The sequence below is a fragment of the Rana temporaria genome, chromosome 2, assembly GCF_905171775.1.
Source record: "Rana temporaria chromosome 2, aRanTem1.1, whole genome shotgun sequence".
Taxonomy (NCBI): Eukaryota; Metazoa; Chordata; class Amphibia; order Anura; family Ranidae; genus Rana; species Rana temporaria.
Window position 1 is genome coordinate 15,641,177 of NC_053490.1, and position 16,075 is coordinate 15,657,251.

At 47.0% G+C, this 16,075-nt stretch overlaps 1 protein-coding gene across 3 annotated transcripts in view; it reads right to left on the reverse strand.

The window, feature by feature from the left end:
* The window catches only part of LOC120928843 (ecto-ADP-ribosyltransferase 5-like), a 33,470-nt gene that overhangs the window by 7,182 nt on the left and 10,213 nt on the right, over nt 1-16,075 (reverse strand). For all 3 annotated transcript variants that reach the window (XM_040339863.1, XM_040339864.1, XM_040339865.1), the window contains exons 3-4: nt 11,193-11,901; nt 4,295-4,327 (exon numbers count right to left, since the gene is read on the reverse strand). In XM_040339863.1, coding sequence (XP_040195797.1) covers nt 4,295-4,327; nt 11,193-11,901 — 742 coding nt within the window. The remainder of the gene's footprint in view (nt 1-4,294; nt 4,328-11,192; nt 11,902-16,075) is intronic.

Consider the following 16,075-nt stretch of genomic DNA (forward strand, 5'->3'; position numbering starts at 1 on the left):
TGGGGGTAGGGGAATGAGGTGAAATGGGTCAGTAGGGGTTTATCCAGCCTACAGGGGTCATGGGCTCTGCCATCTCGATTGGCGGCGATGGCTGCGCAGAACAGAGAGAGGAGGAGCTGACGTTGTTCCACCCACTGTATGTCGTGACTTCTGGTTCTGCTTCTTTGTTTACCTGGCCGTTAGCGGCCAGGAAAGTAGCCGATCGGACCGATCTGCGTCTGATCGTCTGCATTGGAGGCTAGAGAAGATATTGGGGGTCTAATAGACCCCAGATCTCTCCATAAAGCGGACCTGTCATCAGAGCCGTCTTAATAGCATCATGGGCCCCTGGGCAAAGTAATTCACTGGGGTCCCACCTGCTTGCCCCAATTTACACACCTACTTTAAAGAAATACATTGTTGATAGAATTAAACATATATTCATTAGTACTTTAAAAAAAAAAATGATCTTACAAAACGAATACATTCCATTATTCAAAGACTAGTCAACTTAAAGGGCACAGTACAGGGGGGAATGCAGAAGGGCACAGTACAGGAGGGAATGCAGAAGGGCACAGTACAGGGAATGCAGAAGGGCACAGTACAGGGGGGGGGGAATGCAGAAGGGCACAGTACAGGGGGGGGATGCAGAAGGGCACAGTACAGGGGGGGGATGCAGAAGGGCACAGTACAGGGGGGGGGTCAGAAGGGCACAGTACAGGGGGGGTCAGAAGGGCACAGTACAGGGGGGGGAATGCATAAGGGCACAGTACAGGGGGGGAATGCATAAGGGCACAGTACAGGGGGGGGGGAATGCATAAGGGCACAGTACAGGGGGGGGGAATGCAGAAGGGCACAGTACAGGGGGGGGGGGAATGCAGAAGGGCACAGTACAGGGGGGGGAATGCAGAAGGGCACAGTACAGGGGGGGGGAATGCAGAAGGGCACAGTACAGGGGGGGGATGCAGAAGGGCACAGTACAGGGAATGCAGAAGGGCACAGTACAGGGGGGGGAATGCAGAAGGGCACAGTACAGGGGGGGGGGAATGCAGAAGGGCACAGTACAGGGGGGGAATGCAGAAGGGCACAGTACAGGGGGGGGGGTCAGAAGGGCACAGTACAGGGGGGGAATGCAGAAGGGCACAGTACAGGGGGGGGAATGCAGAAGGGCACAGTACAGGGGGGGGAATGCAGAAGGGCACAGTACAGGGGGGGGGAATGCAGAAGGGCACAGTACAGGGGGGGGGAATGCAGAAGGGCACAGTACAGGGGGGGGGAATGCAGAAGGGCACAGTACAGGGTGGGGGAATGCAGAAGGGCACAGTACAGGGTGGGGGAATGCAGAAGGGCACAGTACAGGGGGGACTGCAGAAGGGCACAGTACAGGGGGGAATGCAGAAGGGCACAGTACAGGTGGGAATGCAGAAGGGCACAGTACAGGTGGGAATGCAGAAGGGCACAGTACAGGTGGGAATGCAGAAGGGCACAGTACAGGTGGGAATGCAGAAGGGCACAGTACAGGTGGGAATGCAGAAGGGCACAGTACAGGTGGGAATGCAGAAGGGCACAGTACAGGGGGGGGTCAGACGGGCACAGTACAGGGGGGAATGCAGACTGGCACAGTACATGGGGGGGGGTCAGAAGTGCACAGTACAGGGGGGGGTCAGACGGGCACAGTACAGGGGGGGGGTCAGACGGGCACAGTACAGGGGGGGGGTCAGACGGGCACAGTACAGGGGGGGGGTCAGACGGGCACAGTACAGGGGGGGGTCAGACGGGCACAGTACAGGGGGGGAATGCAGAAGGGCACAGTACAGGGGGGAATGCAGAAGGGCACAGTACAGGGGGGAATGCAGAAGGGCACAGTACAGGGGGGAATGCAGAAGGGCACAGTACAGGGGGGAATGCAGAAGGGCACAGTACAGGGGGAGGGGGTTCAGAAGGGCAGAGTACAGGGGGGAATGCAGAAGGGCACAGTAAAGGGGGGGGGGTCAGAAGGGCACAGTACAGGGGGGGTCAGAAGGGCACAGTACAGGGGGGGGTCAGAAGGGCACAGTACAGGGGGGGGTCAGAAGGGCACAGTACAGGGGGGGTCAGAAGGGCACAGTACAGGGGGGGTCAGAAGGGCACAGTACAGGGGGGAATGCACATGGAAATGCAACCTGAAAACATTTTTTGATTGATTCATTGATAACCATAGTTTTTATGTGCATACTCAAAAAGTGTTCTTTTATTCTGTGCAAAATACGCTAAATTTACAAATTTAACATCAGAATAAGAATGTTTACTTCCAAGAATAAGCAGCAGTTATTTTCAACTCCAAGTTCAATTAGATTTAAAAGATAACTGTCACTTGGCTTAACTGGTTCCCGTCCGGCCTATGGGCAAATGATGCCTGGGCCAGCCTCTCGCTGATCCTGGTGGATGTCATACGACGTCCTCCTGGATCACGCAATGGCACAATCTGTCGCCAGCTGTGTCCAAGGGACACAGCCGATAACTGATCACTGTACCGGCCCGCTGCCGGTACCATTGTGACTGCTGTAACCAATCACAGCATATCACATGACTATTGTAAAAAAAATGGATAGCTTACTTTAATTCCATTCATTGTGTACAATTGTGTCGCTAGCTGTGATTGGTCACTGTGATCACATAGTACAGACTGGACCAATCACCGCCCATCTGTGCCATGTGATCAGCTGTGGCCAATCACATCTAATCACAACAAAACAAACTGAATGTATAGATTTCATTCAGTAAAATGCTTACATATAACAATGAAATTCATTGTTATAAGCAAACATATAGGGGTAGATTCACAAAGACTTACGACGGGCGTATCAGTAGATACGCCGTCCTAAGTCCGAATCCCCGCCGTCGCAACTTTAAGCGTATGCTCAAACTGAGATATGCTTAAATGTTGCTCAGATACGACCGGCATAAGTCTCCTACGCCGTCGTATCTTAACTGCATATTTACACTGGCCGCTAGGGGCGTGTACGCTGATTGACGCCTAGAATATGTAAATCAGCTAGATACGCCCATTCGCGAACGTACGCCCGGCCATCGCAGTAAAGATACGCCGTTTACGTCAGGGGTTTTCAGGCGTAAAGATAAACCACCAAAAACATGGCGCAGCCAATGTTAAGTATGGACGTCGGAACCACGTTGAATTTTTCAAATTGTACATCGTTTGCGTAACTCGTTCGTGAATGGGGCTGGCCGTAATTTACGTTCACGTCGAATACATGACGATTTGCCAACGTCATTTGGAGCATGCGCACCAGGATACGTCCACGCATGCGCCGTTCGTTAAAAACGTCAAATACATGGGGTCACTAGTATTTTACATAGAACACGCCCCCAACCTGCCTATTTTGAATTAGGCGGGCTTACGCCGGCCCAGTTACACTGCGCCGCCGTAAGTTACAGCGCAAGTTCTTTGTGAATACAGGACCTGCTGCTCAAACTTACGGTGGCGTAGTGTATCTGAGATACGCTACACCGGCCAAAATCTATGTGAATCTACCCCATAATGTGTATAAAAAAAAAATAAAAAAAATTACCGATCACCTACTATGGTAACATTATATTGCTACATTTTAACCACTTGCCGACCGCCGCACGCCGATACACATCGGCAGAATTGCACTGGCAGGCAAATGGGCATACCTGTATGTCCCTTTAAATTTGCCACCCAGCGGGCGTGCGCGAGTTCCCGCCGTGTGCCCCGTGAGTGTGCCTGCGGCTCCGACAACAATTGTCCGATGGATCGTACAAACGGTCCGATTTTCCGACAACAGCCAGTCATCACACAATTCCCGTCGAAAAATCCGATCGTGTGTATGGGTCTTTAGTGTGGACGAGTGCGGATTGTACCAAGATGGCCGTGACAGAATGTCACTTCCATTACTAAATCTGACGGGTCGCCAAATCTGATGGAACAGAGGCACTAATCTGACCTATTCTAACCTTTCCAGCAGCATAGTGTGTTGAAGCACCGCTACATTACTGCACTGCAGGTATTCTACATCTCAAGGTGTGTGACTACCTGCTCCTTTTACTGGATGCAATAGTTTCTCTTGCTGACTTGTATGTTACTACAAGACATCAGAGATGGTGGCAGGAACCATACTGTGCTGAGCAAAAAAGAAACAAGGATCTCCCACTTCTGCCATCCCAGGGATGGGTGCCACGCACACCTTCTATTATGCAAATCCCAAAATTGTGTTTCACATTCCCGCCAGCAACCTCAGGTATGATATACGATGGGCAAAGCCTATTTCTAATTCCAAAGAAAGGGAATTCTTACCTGAATTGTACGTGCAGTTCTGCCGTTTAATGCCTGGAAAGACAAAACATGGGCAAATGAGAGAAATGTTTGAAAATATATGTGTGTGTGTGTGTATATACAGGCCCGTCGGAACCCGACAGGCAAAGCAAGCATTTGCCTGGGGCCCAGAGCTGGCCAGGGGCCCCAGCAGGGAGGGCCCTTGCCGCACCGCTGCATCCTCCTGCAGTCCGGTTGGCGGTGTACCATAACCGCGCGGTACAGGAGAATCAGGTTCCTGTTCCCGGCTGGAACTGACAGGAAGTGCACACACTGAGTGTTCACTTCCTTTCAGTCCGGCCCTGGGAACAGCAAACTGAATCTCCTGTACCGCGCGGATATGGTACATGGCCGACCGTACTGCAGGAGGACGTAGCGATGCGGCAAGGGCCCTCCCTGCTGGGGCCCCTGTGCGGACACCAACACATCTGGCGGCGTGTGAGGATAGGGCCCCAAATGTCTTCAAACGGCCCTATGTGTGTGTATATATATATTCTCCAAAAGGCATCAAATTACAGATTAGACATTCTTATAATGTGTCAAAAAAAAGTTAGATTTTATTTCCATCATTTACACTTTCAAAATTACAGAAAACAAAAAAATGGCGTCTGCAAAAGTTTGGGCACCCTGCAGAATTTCTAGCATGCACTGCCCCCTTTGCAAAGCTGAGACCTGCCAGTGTCATGGATTGTTCTCAATCATCGTCTGGGAAGACCAGGTGATGTCAATCTCAAAGGTTTTAAATGCCCAGACTCATCTGACCTTGCCCCAACAATCAGCACCATGGGTTCTTCTATGCAATCTAGAAAACTGCACCCTGCAGAGTTAATATCTTGTACTGCCCCCTTTGGCAAGTATCACAGCTTGTAAACGCTTTTTGTAGCCAGCCAAGAGTCTTTTCATTCTTGTTTGAGGTATCTTTGCCCATTCTTCCTTACAAAAGTCTTCCAGTTCTGAGATTTCTGGGCTGTCTGTCACGCACTGCTCTTTTTTTTTTCTATCCATAGATTTTCAATTATGTTGGGGTCAGGAGATTGTGAAGGCCATGGCAAAACCTTCAGTTTACGCCTCTTGATGTAATCCCCCATGGATTTTGAGGTGTGTTTAGGACCATTATCTATTTGTAGAAGCCATCCTCTCTTTAACTTCAGCTTTTTCACAGATGGCATCAAGTTACCATCCAAAATTTGCTGAAATGTTATTGAATCCATTTTTCCTTCTACTCGTGAAATGTTCCCTGTGCCACTGGCTGCAATACAACCCCCAAAGCATGATTGATCCACCCCCATGCTTCACAGTTGGACAGAGGTTCTTTTCATTAAATTCTGTGCCCTTTCTTCTTCAAACGTACCTTTGCTCATTCCGGCCAAAAAATTATATATTTTAACCTCATCGGTCCACAGAACTTGTTTCCAAAATGCATCAGGCTTGTCTATATGTTCATCTGCAAAGTTCAAACGCTGATTTTTGTGGTGAGGACGTAGAAGAGGTTTTCTTCTGATGACTCTTCCATGAAGACCATATTTGTACAAGTATCTCTTTATAGTGGAATAGTGTACCACAACTCCAGTGTCTGCCAGATCTTTCTGGAGGGATCGCGCAGCCAAACGTGGGTTTTGAATCGCTTTTCTCACAATCCTGCGAGCTGTTCTGTCTGATATTTTTCTTGGTCTTCCAGATCTTGCTTTAACTTCCACTGTTCCTGATGACTGCCATTTCTTAATTACATTCCGAACAGAGGATATTGACATCTGAAGACGCTTTGCTATCTTCTTATAGCTTCTCCAGCTTTGTGAGCGTCAACTATTTTCAGCCTCAGTTTTCTAAACAACTGCTTAGAAGAACCCATGGTGCTGATTGTTGGGGGAGGGTCAGATGAGTCTGGGCATTTAAAACCTTTGAGATTGACATCACCTGGTCTTCCCAGACGGTGATTGAGAACAATCCATGACACTGGCAGGTCTCAGCTTTGCAACGGAGGCAGTGCATGCTAGAAATTCTGCAGGGTGCCCAAACTTTTGCAGACGCCATTTTTTTGTTTTCTGTAATTTTGAAAGTGTAAATGATGGAAATAAAATCTAACTTGTTTTGACATATAACAATGTCTAATTTGATGCCTTTTGGAGATTTTTCAATCTTTCCTTGACTTCGTTATGCACATTAAAGCGGTCCTCCACCCTAAAGTGGAGTCCCGCTGATCGGAACCCTCCCCCCCTCCGGTGTCACATTTGACACCTTTCAGGGGGGAGGGGGGTGCAGACACCTGTCTAAAGACAGGTATTTGCACCCACTTCCGGCCACACGCTACGGGCGAAAGACGGGCATTCCGTCACATCCCGTCTGTCGCCCGTTGTGTGCTGGGAACACTCGGCTCCCAGCACACAGCGTGTGAGCCAATCGGCGGGCGCAGCGCGACTCGCGCATGCGCCGTAGGGAACCGGGCAGTGAAGCCGCAGCGCTTCACTTCCTGGTTCCCTCAGCGTGGATGGCGGGGGGAGCAGCAGAGTGACGAGCGATCGCTCGTGCTCTGCTGCGATCGGCGCTGGACTCCAGGACAGGTAAGTGTCCTAATATTAAAAGTCAGCAGCTGCAGTATTTGTAGCTGCTGACTTTTAATATTTTGTTCCCATGGCACATCCGCTTTAATACAAATTTTTACCTGGGGTGCCCAAACTTTCGATCCCCACTGTGTATGTATGTATGTATGTATGTATGTATGTATGTATGTATATATGTATATATATATACACACACACACACACACACACATACATACATACATACATACATACACACACATATAGCAATACAACATACAATGCATTAACACATTACATATCAAGGCGGCGCTACCTAAAAACATATATCTATATACTGTGTGTGTATATATATATATATATATTTTCTAATAAACACTATATCTGAAAAAGTGAAGATGGTAAAGATCATTAACAGGTAAGAAACATTAGAAACAAGAGTCCGAGGAGCTGCGGTGGCTCAACGCGATTGGCACTGCGCTGACAAGCCATTCACCTCTGCAGCTAGGGGTTCGGATCCCGGTCTCGGCTACATGTGAATTGAGTTTGGTGGTCTCAGCCCGGCTCCCAGTGGGTGTGCTATGCGAGGTAAGCCTGCGCTTAGTACGCCCACCCCCCTCCCACAAAAACCACCACACTTACACGCACTCGAAATTGGGTTAACACGCACTTTGACCACGCGGTCTCTAAAAAAAAAAGAGAGGCGAAGGACTAACGGGGCTGGTTGAGTGGGCAAATCCTCTCACTCCCTTATAGGGAGTCCCTCTGCCCTGTTGGGCTTCAAAGCGGAGCAGGTAGGGTGGGCTGTGTGGGAGGACCCCCTCACACACCCGCCATTGCCACCCAGGGCATGGAGAAAGGTGGCAGATTGCCTCTGGGGGAGGCCTGCCTACTCCCAACTCCTGCAGTCCGGCTCCTCTCTCGAGTACACGCACAAAATACACTTTAAAAAAAAAAATATATAGCATTAAAAAAAAAAAAAAAAAAAAAAGAAACAAGAGTCCGTGTTCAAAGAAAAGCAAAATAGATCTCAACAGCTTGAAATGCTCATCCTCTTCCACCAGAACCACCACTCGTGAAGATAATTCGGGGGCTAAATACACCCCTGTTGTAATTGCTCTTACCAAAAGGTACTGTATATACGGCGTTGTATGAACGCAAAAATGCCTCTCCTACAGATTCAAAAGGGTACATAAGCGCATCCAGCGACTGGTGCTCAAATATAGAGGTAAAAAAAGCCAAAATAGTGTAATACTGTATAAACCTTTTTATTTAAAACCTCTCCTCTTTAAAAATGCACTTACAATATATAAAAAATTCAAAGGCAATACATCACGTTGGTGCAGCGGGAGCATATCAGGGCGATGTTTCCGTGCCTCCGTAGTCCAGCCAAACCACCACTTCCGTGTATCGCGATCTGCGTGATGACGTCACCTAACTGACAGCTACAGCGTGGGTTGGTTGTTGTAGCTGTCAGTTAGGTGACGTCATCACGCAGATCACGAAGTTCCATTCGAATGGTGCCACCCTTTGGGCGGATTATGTTAATTTCCCATCTCATAACTTGCTACTGAGCGTGCATGTTTTTAGCACGTTAAAGCGTACACATGACCGTTTTCCAGGACGAGAAAAAACGACAACGTGAAAAACTACGAGAAAAAAAAAAAGAGCGTGTTCTACATTTTTAATGCCCATTTTTCTCGACGACCGTTTTTAACCACCAATTTAAAAAATTGCATTTTTCTCTTCATGAAAAACGGTTGTGTATGCGGCATCAATCCTGATGTGTGTTGATGGGTGTGTTTTTTGGATATACCGTATTTATCAGCGTATGACACACACAAGCATATAACATGTACCTTCACTTTAAGAGGGAAGTTTCAGGAAAAAAACCTACAATTTTAAATAAAGAACTGGGAAGCAAAATAAGGGTCAGTGCCTCAATAATAGCATAAGCCCATGAGCTCAATAATAACATGCAATGCCAAGCTGCGGTTTCCAAAGCGAGCAAAGTCCTTTCTTGTATTGAGAGGTATGGACTTCAGAGAGAGAGAGATATCATCTGTACAAATCATTAGTAAGACCTCATCTGGAATATACAGTTCAGTTTCTGGCACCAGTTCTCAAAAAGGATATTGGGGAACTGGAGAAAGTGCAGAGAAGGGCAACCAAACTGGTAAGAGGCATGGAGGAGCTCAGCTATGAGGAAAGATTAGAGGAACTGAATTTATTCACTCTTGAGAAGAGGAGATTAGGGGGGATATGATCAACATGTACAAATTAGGGTTGTCCCGATACCGATACTAGTATCGGTATCGGGACCGATTCCGAGTTTTTTCGGCGGTACTCAGACGCCGATACCCCGCCCCGATACACAAATAGAATACTTGCCACCCCCCCGTCCCCGCCGACCGCCGCAACGGAAGCCACGATCCGCCGCCGTTACGCCGCATCCCCGCTACCGCCGACTGTGTAATACGGGCGGGAACATTACAGCTTTGAATCGCTGTAATGATTTGCGCATAGACACTCCCCCTTGCTTGGGTGAACTGTCCAATCCCGAGCAAGGGGGAGTGTCTATACGCAGCGCGGGGCCAATCATTACAGCGATTAAAAAAAAAGTGGTATCGGGACAACCCTAGTACAAATATATAAGAGGTCCATATAGTGAACTTGGTGTTGAGTTATTCACTTTACGGTCATCACAGAGGACAAGGGGGCACTCTTTACAGCTAGAGGAAAAAAGATTTCATCTCCAAATACGGAAAGGTTTCTTCACAATAAGAGCTGTGAGAAAATGTAGAATAGACTTTGGAACTTTCAGTGCACTTTTAGTGCACTTTAAAGTGCACTTTGCACTTGTAGTGCAAAGTGGATTTGCCTTTCGTAAATAACCCCCTATGAGGCAGTTTATTATTTTTTATTGCTGGTGAATTGGAATGTTTACCCACTCCCACTTTCGAGTGACTTCGCTGTGGCGAAGTCACCCGGAAGTTCGGGCTCCTCCTCCTTCCCCCGTTGCCAGACCAATCACAAAGCGCATGCCTGTTTCCCTTACCTGACATGGCGGCGGTGGCAGGACCCAAGAACCGATTGAAAAAAAATGGTTAGGGTGAAGACACCGCTGGATTCGTGGACTGGTAAGTGTCCTAATATTAAAAGTCAGCAGCTACAGTATTTTTCAGAAGGAGCCTGGGACTAGGCATTAACGTTGATACCAATAAAAAAAATATAAGGGGCTAGATTCAGTAAGGAGATACGACGGCGTATCTCCAGATACACCATCGTATCTCTGAGTTGCAGCGTCGTATCTATGCGCCCGATTCTTAGAATCAGTTACGCATAGATTTGACTAAGATCCGACCGGCGCAAGTCTCTTACGCCGTCGTATCTTAGTTGCAATTTTACGCTGGCCGCTAGGTGGCGCTTCCGTCGATTTACGCGAGGAATATGCTAATTAGGTAGATACGCCGATTCACAAACGTACGTACGCCCGGCGCAATTTTTTACATAGTTTACGTTAGGCTTTTTCCGACGTAAGGTTGCTCTGGCTATACGAAGGCGTACGCAATGTTAAAGTATGGACGTCGTTCCCGCGTCAAATTTTGAAATCTTTACGTCGTTTGCGCAAGTCGTTCGCGAATAGGGCTGGACGTAATTTACGTTCACGTCGAAAGCAATGACGATTTACGGCGGAATTTTGAACATGCGCACTGGGATTCTTTCACGAACGGCGCCAGCCCACATACGTTACGCCGCCGTAACTTAGGGCGCAAGTTCTTTATGAATACGGAACTTGAGCCCCAATTTACGGCGGGGTAATGTATCGGAGATACGTTACGCCCGCACTAAATTACACAGGGCTATCTGAATCTAGCCCAAGATGTTTTTGAGCATGTTCTGCATGGACCTATCTCAGAATAAACCAGTCTCCACCTTTCACTATATTTCCAATTTAAATTATTTAACTTGCGTTGGCGCTTTCTCTAGTGGCAATTCATTGAACATGATAACTAAATGACTGCTGTTAGAAAATTTGTTGCCAATACCACAGCTTCACAAGGGTACTCAGATTTGTAAACCATTTTTTTTATACTTTTATCTGCAACAATGTATACATCGAGAATAAGTGTTTATACTGGGACAGTAGTTGAATGGGAGAGACAAAAAAAAATTCTTGGCCAGATGCCTATTGATGATTATTAACCAAGTCCTGCTGCAAATGTATTTACATCCTTTAGTACAGGCATTTTTGAAGCTCACAGTGGTGGAATGCTAAGGGTGCCAAAGTCTTATAATCTACTGATGGGTCTTAGCCTGACCTGAGCTCCCCTTTAACTCACCTCCCAGATAGGCACAATTGTAGAAGCTGCATCTCCTGCTGGACGACTGCAAGACAAACTCGTTGCCCCTCTCGATGTAGCGGGTAACATAAAAGACCTCATCCACCGGGATCAGGACCTCCTTCTGAGATGGGAAGTAGGAGAAGTTCTGTATGTCGGCCCCAAAGCATGTGGTGATGTTGAAGAAGGATGCATTGCCGAATTGCTGCGCCTCTTTGATGTCCGTAGATGAAGAGGCAAATTGGCTGAGTCTGATTGGGTCACTGGGGTTGGGAGGGGGCTCAAACATGATCCTACTGGAACCCCGATATGTGAGCCATGGCTGCCCAGCACATCCGCAACGGAGCAAAATTAGGGCTCTGGTGAGATAAAAATGTAATGTGTGGAATGCAAAGGATGATGATGGATTGGTGCCATATTCCCTTACTGCCCGATTAAACTGTTTGTACACTGTGATGGTCATATTGCTATAGACTAACAAGGCAATCCCATACTCGTCTTTGAACCCAGCTGGAAGAGATTTTATCAATGCCTTTTTGGTTGGCCATGTTTCAGAGGCGTCCAGCCAAGCCGCATCCAACTCCTTGTTTGTCTGTCTTTCTTCTTTGAGGATATCTGGTGCCAGGGATTCCATTTTATCCACACATCCAACATACTGGTCATCGAAAGAGTCCTGGTAGATTCCCAGCTGGACCCCTAGACTCACAACCTGTGCAGATAAAAAAAATACATATTTGAAGCACAGGTTTAAGTTGGTCACTCCACATTACAACCAAATTGTACAAATTGTACACAGTCTCCTTTGCATGAAGCACAAATATGTAATGCGAGGGCCTAGCTAAAAAATACTGTTCATACAATCAGACAGGCCCTCACACTACAATAATAACTATAGTAGCAACCCCTGGCTACAGTTAGTATGGGAGCGGACTAACAATGTCCACTTATAATACCGTGTACCGGAGTGTATACGGTTGCCGGTGTTCTGTCAAAATAGCCAATTCATCAAAATCTCCAATCACGTCAATTCCAGTTACTTTAGAGTATCTGTGAGGGGTTGCAGTGTTGTGGCACCAGTGCCTAAGGCCCAATTTTTCTGCCCCTGTTTAACAGGGGCGTGTAATTACAATTGTTGATGCAATACTTTAGTTGGAGCTCAGGAATGAGCCCGCTGCAGAGTATCTGTGAGGGGTTGCAGTGTTGTGGCACCAGCACCACCACCACCACCAACAAAGGCCCAATTTTTTTTGCCCCTGTTCAATTACAATTCTTGATCTAATATTTCACAGCAGGGCCCATTCCTGTGCCCACCAAGAGTAACTGTGAGGGCTTACAGAGTTGTGGCACCAGCACCACCACCAACAAAGGCCCAATTTTTCTGCCCCTGTTCAACGGTGGCATGTAATTACAATTCTTGATCTAATATTTCATAGCAGGGCCCATTCCTGTGCCCACCAAGAGTAACTGAGGGCTTACAGAGTTGTGGCACCAGCGCCAAAGGCCCAATTTTTCTACCACTGTTCAACAATGGCATGTAATTACAGTTCTTAATATAATAGTTCACACAGCAGGGAGTTCCAGCGCCCACCAAAAAATAAAAAAATAAATGTTTTACTACTAATGGCGGCGATCAGCAATTTTTTTTTAATTTTGGTTCCAGGGGGATACCAATGCCGTTTTTTTTCAATGACTTTTATCTGTATTGCTATAGACACCCCTCAGGTACGAAATTTAAAGGAATATTTCACTTTTTTTGTTTCACTTTAAGCATTATTATAATCACTGCTCCTGAAAAAACTGTATTTTAAAACTTTTTTTTGCATCGATAAATGTCCCCTGGGGCAAGACCCAGGTCCCTAAACACTTTTTATGACAATACCATGCATATAAGCCTTTAAAATTAGCACTTTTGATTTTTAATGTTAGTGTCCCATAGACTTTAATGGGGTTCCGCGGCTTTTGAATTTTCCCCGAACTCAGCATATTGTTCGGTGTTTGCCAGACCATGCGAACGACCAAAGTTCGGCCTGAACTTATGCTCGGGCCAAACCGTTCGCCCATGCCTACTGACTGGAATGGTACCCAGCTGATTGGAGAAAAGCCAATGTAGCAGCAATATTTTAAAAAGGACCAAGATATATCCCTGGGAACTACAGACCAGTTAGCCTAACATCAATGGTATGCAAGCTCTTGGAGGAGATAAGGGACTATATACAAGATTTTAGTAAGGAAAATTGTATCATTCGCAGTAATCAGCATTGATTCATGAAGAATCGTTTTTGCCAAACCAATCTATGAGGAGGCGAGTTGCCATCTAGATAAAGGAAGGCCCATAGATGTGGTGTATCTGGATTTTGCAAAAGCATTTGACACAGTTCCCCATAAACGTTTACTGTACAAGCCAAGGTCTGTCAGTATGGACCAAAGGGTGAGTACATGAATTGAAAACGGGCTACAAGGGCGAGTTCAGAGGGTGGTGATAAATGGGGAGTACTCTGAATGGTCTGGTGTGGAAAGTGGGGTCCCCCAGGGTTCTGTGCTGGGACCAATCCTATTTAATTTATTCATAAACGACCTGGAGGATGGGGAAAAAAGCTCAATCTCTATTTTTGGATGATACTAAGCTAAGCAGGGCAATAACCTCTCCGCAGGATGTAGAAACCTTGCAAGAAGATCTGAACAAATTAACCACTTAAGACCCGGACCTTTAAAGGACCTGGCCAGTTTTTGCGATTCGGCACTGCGTCGCTTTAACTGACAATTGCGCGGTCGTGCGACGTGGCTCCCAAACAAAATTGGCGTCTTTTTTCTCACAAATAGAGCTTTCTTTTGGTGGTATTTGATCACCTCTGTTTTTATTTTTTGCGCTATAAACAAAAATAGATTGACAATTTTGAAAAAAATTCAATATTTTTTACTTTTTGGGTAGGAAGGCTGCCGCTCCAGGTGAGCACACTAGAACAATCAATGTCCACTCAGAAACCAATGGGTGCAGGCAATGCACGGGATATGCAAAAGAGGAAAGATATGGACAGCCGCACTCCAATTTCTTAAGACGTGCCCTTTATTGGGTAAAGGAAAAATGCACTACAGGTATCAGCACACAGTGGGAAAAACAGCTGACGCGTTTCGCATTGGATATCAATGCTTAGTCATAGCCTATGACTAAGCATTGATATCCAATGCGAAACGCATCAGCTCTCCCCGTTCTTCAGCTCCAGGGACCGATCGCGGGACTCCAGCGGCGATCGGGTCCGCGGGTCCCGCGGCCGCAGTCACGGAGCTTTGGACCGGGTTGCAGGGGCGCGCCCGCGACCCACGGCTCGGCATTTAAAGAGGACGTACCTGTACGTGCTTGTGCCCAGCCGTGCCATTCTGCCGACGTATATGTGCAGGTCCTTAAGTGGTTAATGGGGTGGGCAACTACATGGAAAATTAGGTTTAATGTAGAAAAATTTAAAATAATGCATATAGCAGGGCTCAAAATTTCAAGTCCTGAGCTACTAGCCAGGCCTTAAGAGTTACTCGCCACCATTTGCTCCACCCTCCCCCTACCCTGCCCGCCCCTAAACACGCCCTCTTGATTTATGAAATTACACTGTTAAACGTTTCATGCAGAATTAAGGTTCAAAAATAAATATTAACATAAAGCATATTTCATTGATCTGACTGTGATAAATAAAAAAAGGATAAAATAGGATTGTCTGCTATTGACACCGTACACATCATTACTGCCTTGTTAAGTAAACATGTGCTACGTACAGACTGCAGGGTTGAGAGGTGCACTAGACTAGGTGACTGGGCAGGAGTGACACCTTTCCATCCCTAAGGCTCCACTCACACCTGTGCGTTTTGTAAACGCATGCAAAATTGCGTAGTTCTGCATGCATTTATAAAACGTGCTAAAACCACATCACATTTGCTGCGCGATTCATTGCAAATGGCATCCCAAACACCGCAAGCTGACATGCATTTTTCTGCATGTAAAAATGTGTAAACACTGTAAAATGAGTGGTGTAAAAAAAACACCCAAAACTTAAGTGGCAAAGGCTCAATGAAATACTTTGCCTTGTGTAGGGTATCCCATTTAAATGAATGGGTTGTAAAGGGGGCCTAATGGCAACCTATCAGAAGCCAGTACAGTTGCTATGGCTACTGCACTGAGTGACTAGGCCCAACTGTCTGTACATCCTCAGACTTTAGAGACAAGAACATGGACACTCAGTGCAGTATCCCTAGTAACCAATCAGAGTCTGCCTTACATTGGTGCAAGGTCTCAGTGAGCTGAGTTCTGATAGGCTGCTATGGGTGGCTGCACTGTGCTCCACTGAATAAGGTTGGTAGGGGTGTGAGTAAGTGCAGCCTGTGCTCACCATCCCTGTACACTGCCAGCCTGCGCACCCTCACACACACAGACTTGTGAATATGACTAGGCGTAGGTTACGTTCACGTCGTAGGCAGTGATCCGACGTATCTTAGGCAGTTGTTTCGACGTGATTCTGAGCATGTGCACTGGGATGCGGCCACGGGACGGCGCATGCTCCGTTCATTTTAAGTACTTCTATGGCGCTTGGCCCATCATTTGCATGGGGTCACGCCTCATTAGCATGGCTCACGCCCACTTCCACCTACACCGGCTTACGCCGAGGAAACCCAGCGTATCTTTAAGAGCGAGTGGGAGCGAGTGCTTTGTGAATCCAGTGCTTGCCTCTGTGCGCTGCGCCGGTGTAGCGTAAAAGATACGCTACAGCGGCAAACATAATATGCGCCAATGTATGTGAATCTGGGCCTGTGTGTTTAGTATCACTTTATCACCCTCCAAGGAGTACCTGTAGTTAAACACAGAAGACGACTGCTCCCCAGTTGTGACTACCTGCGGTCTA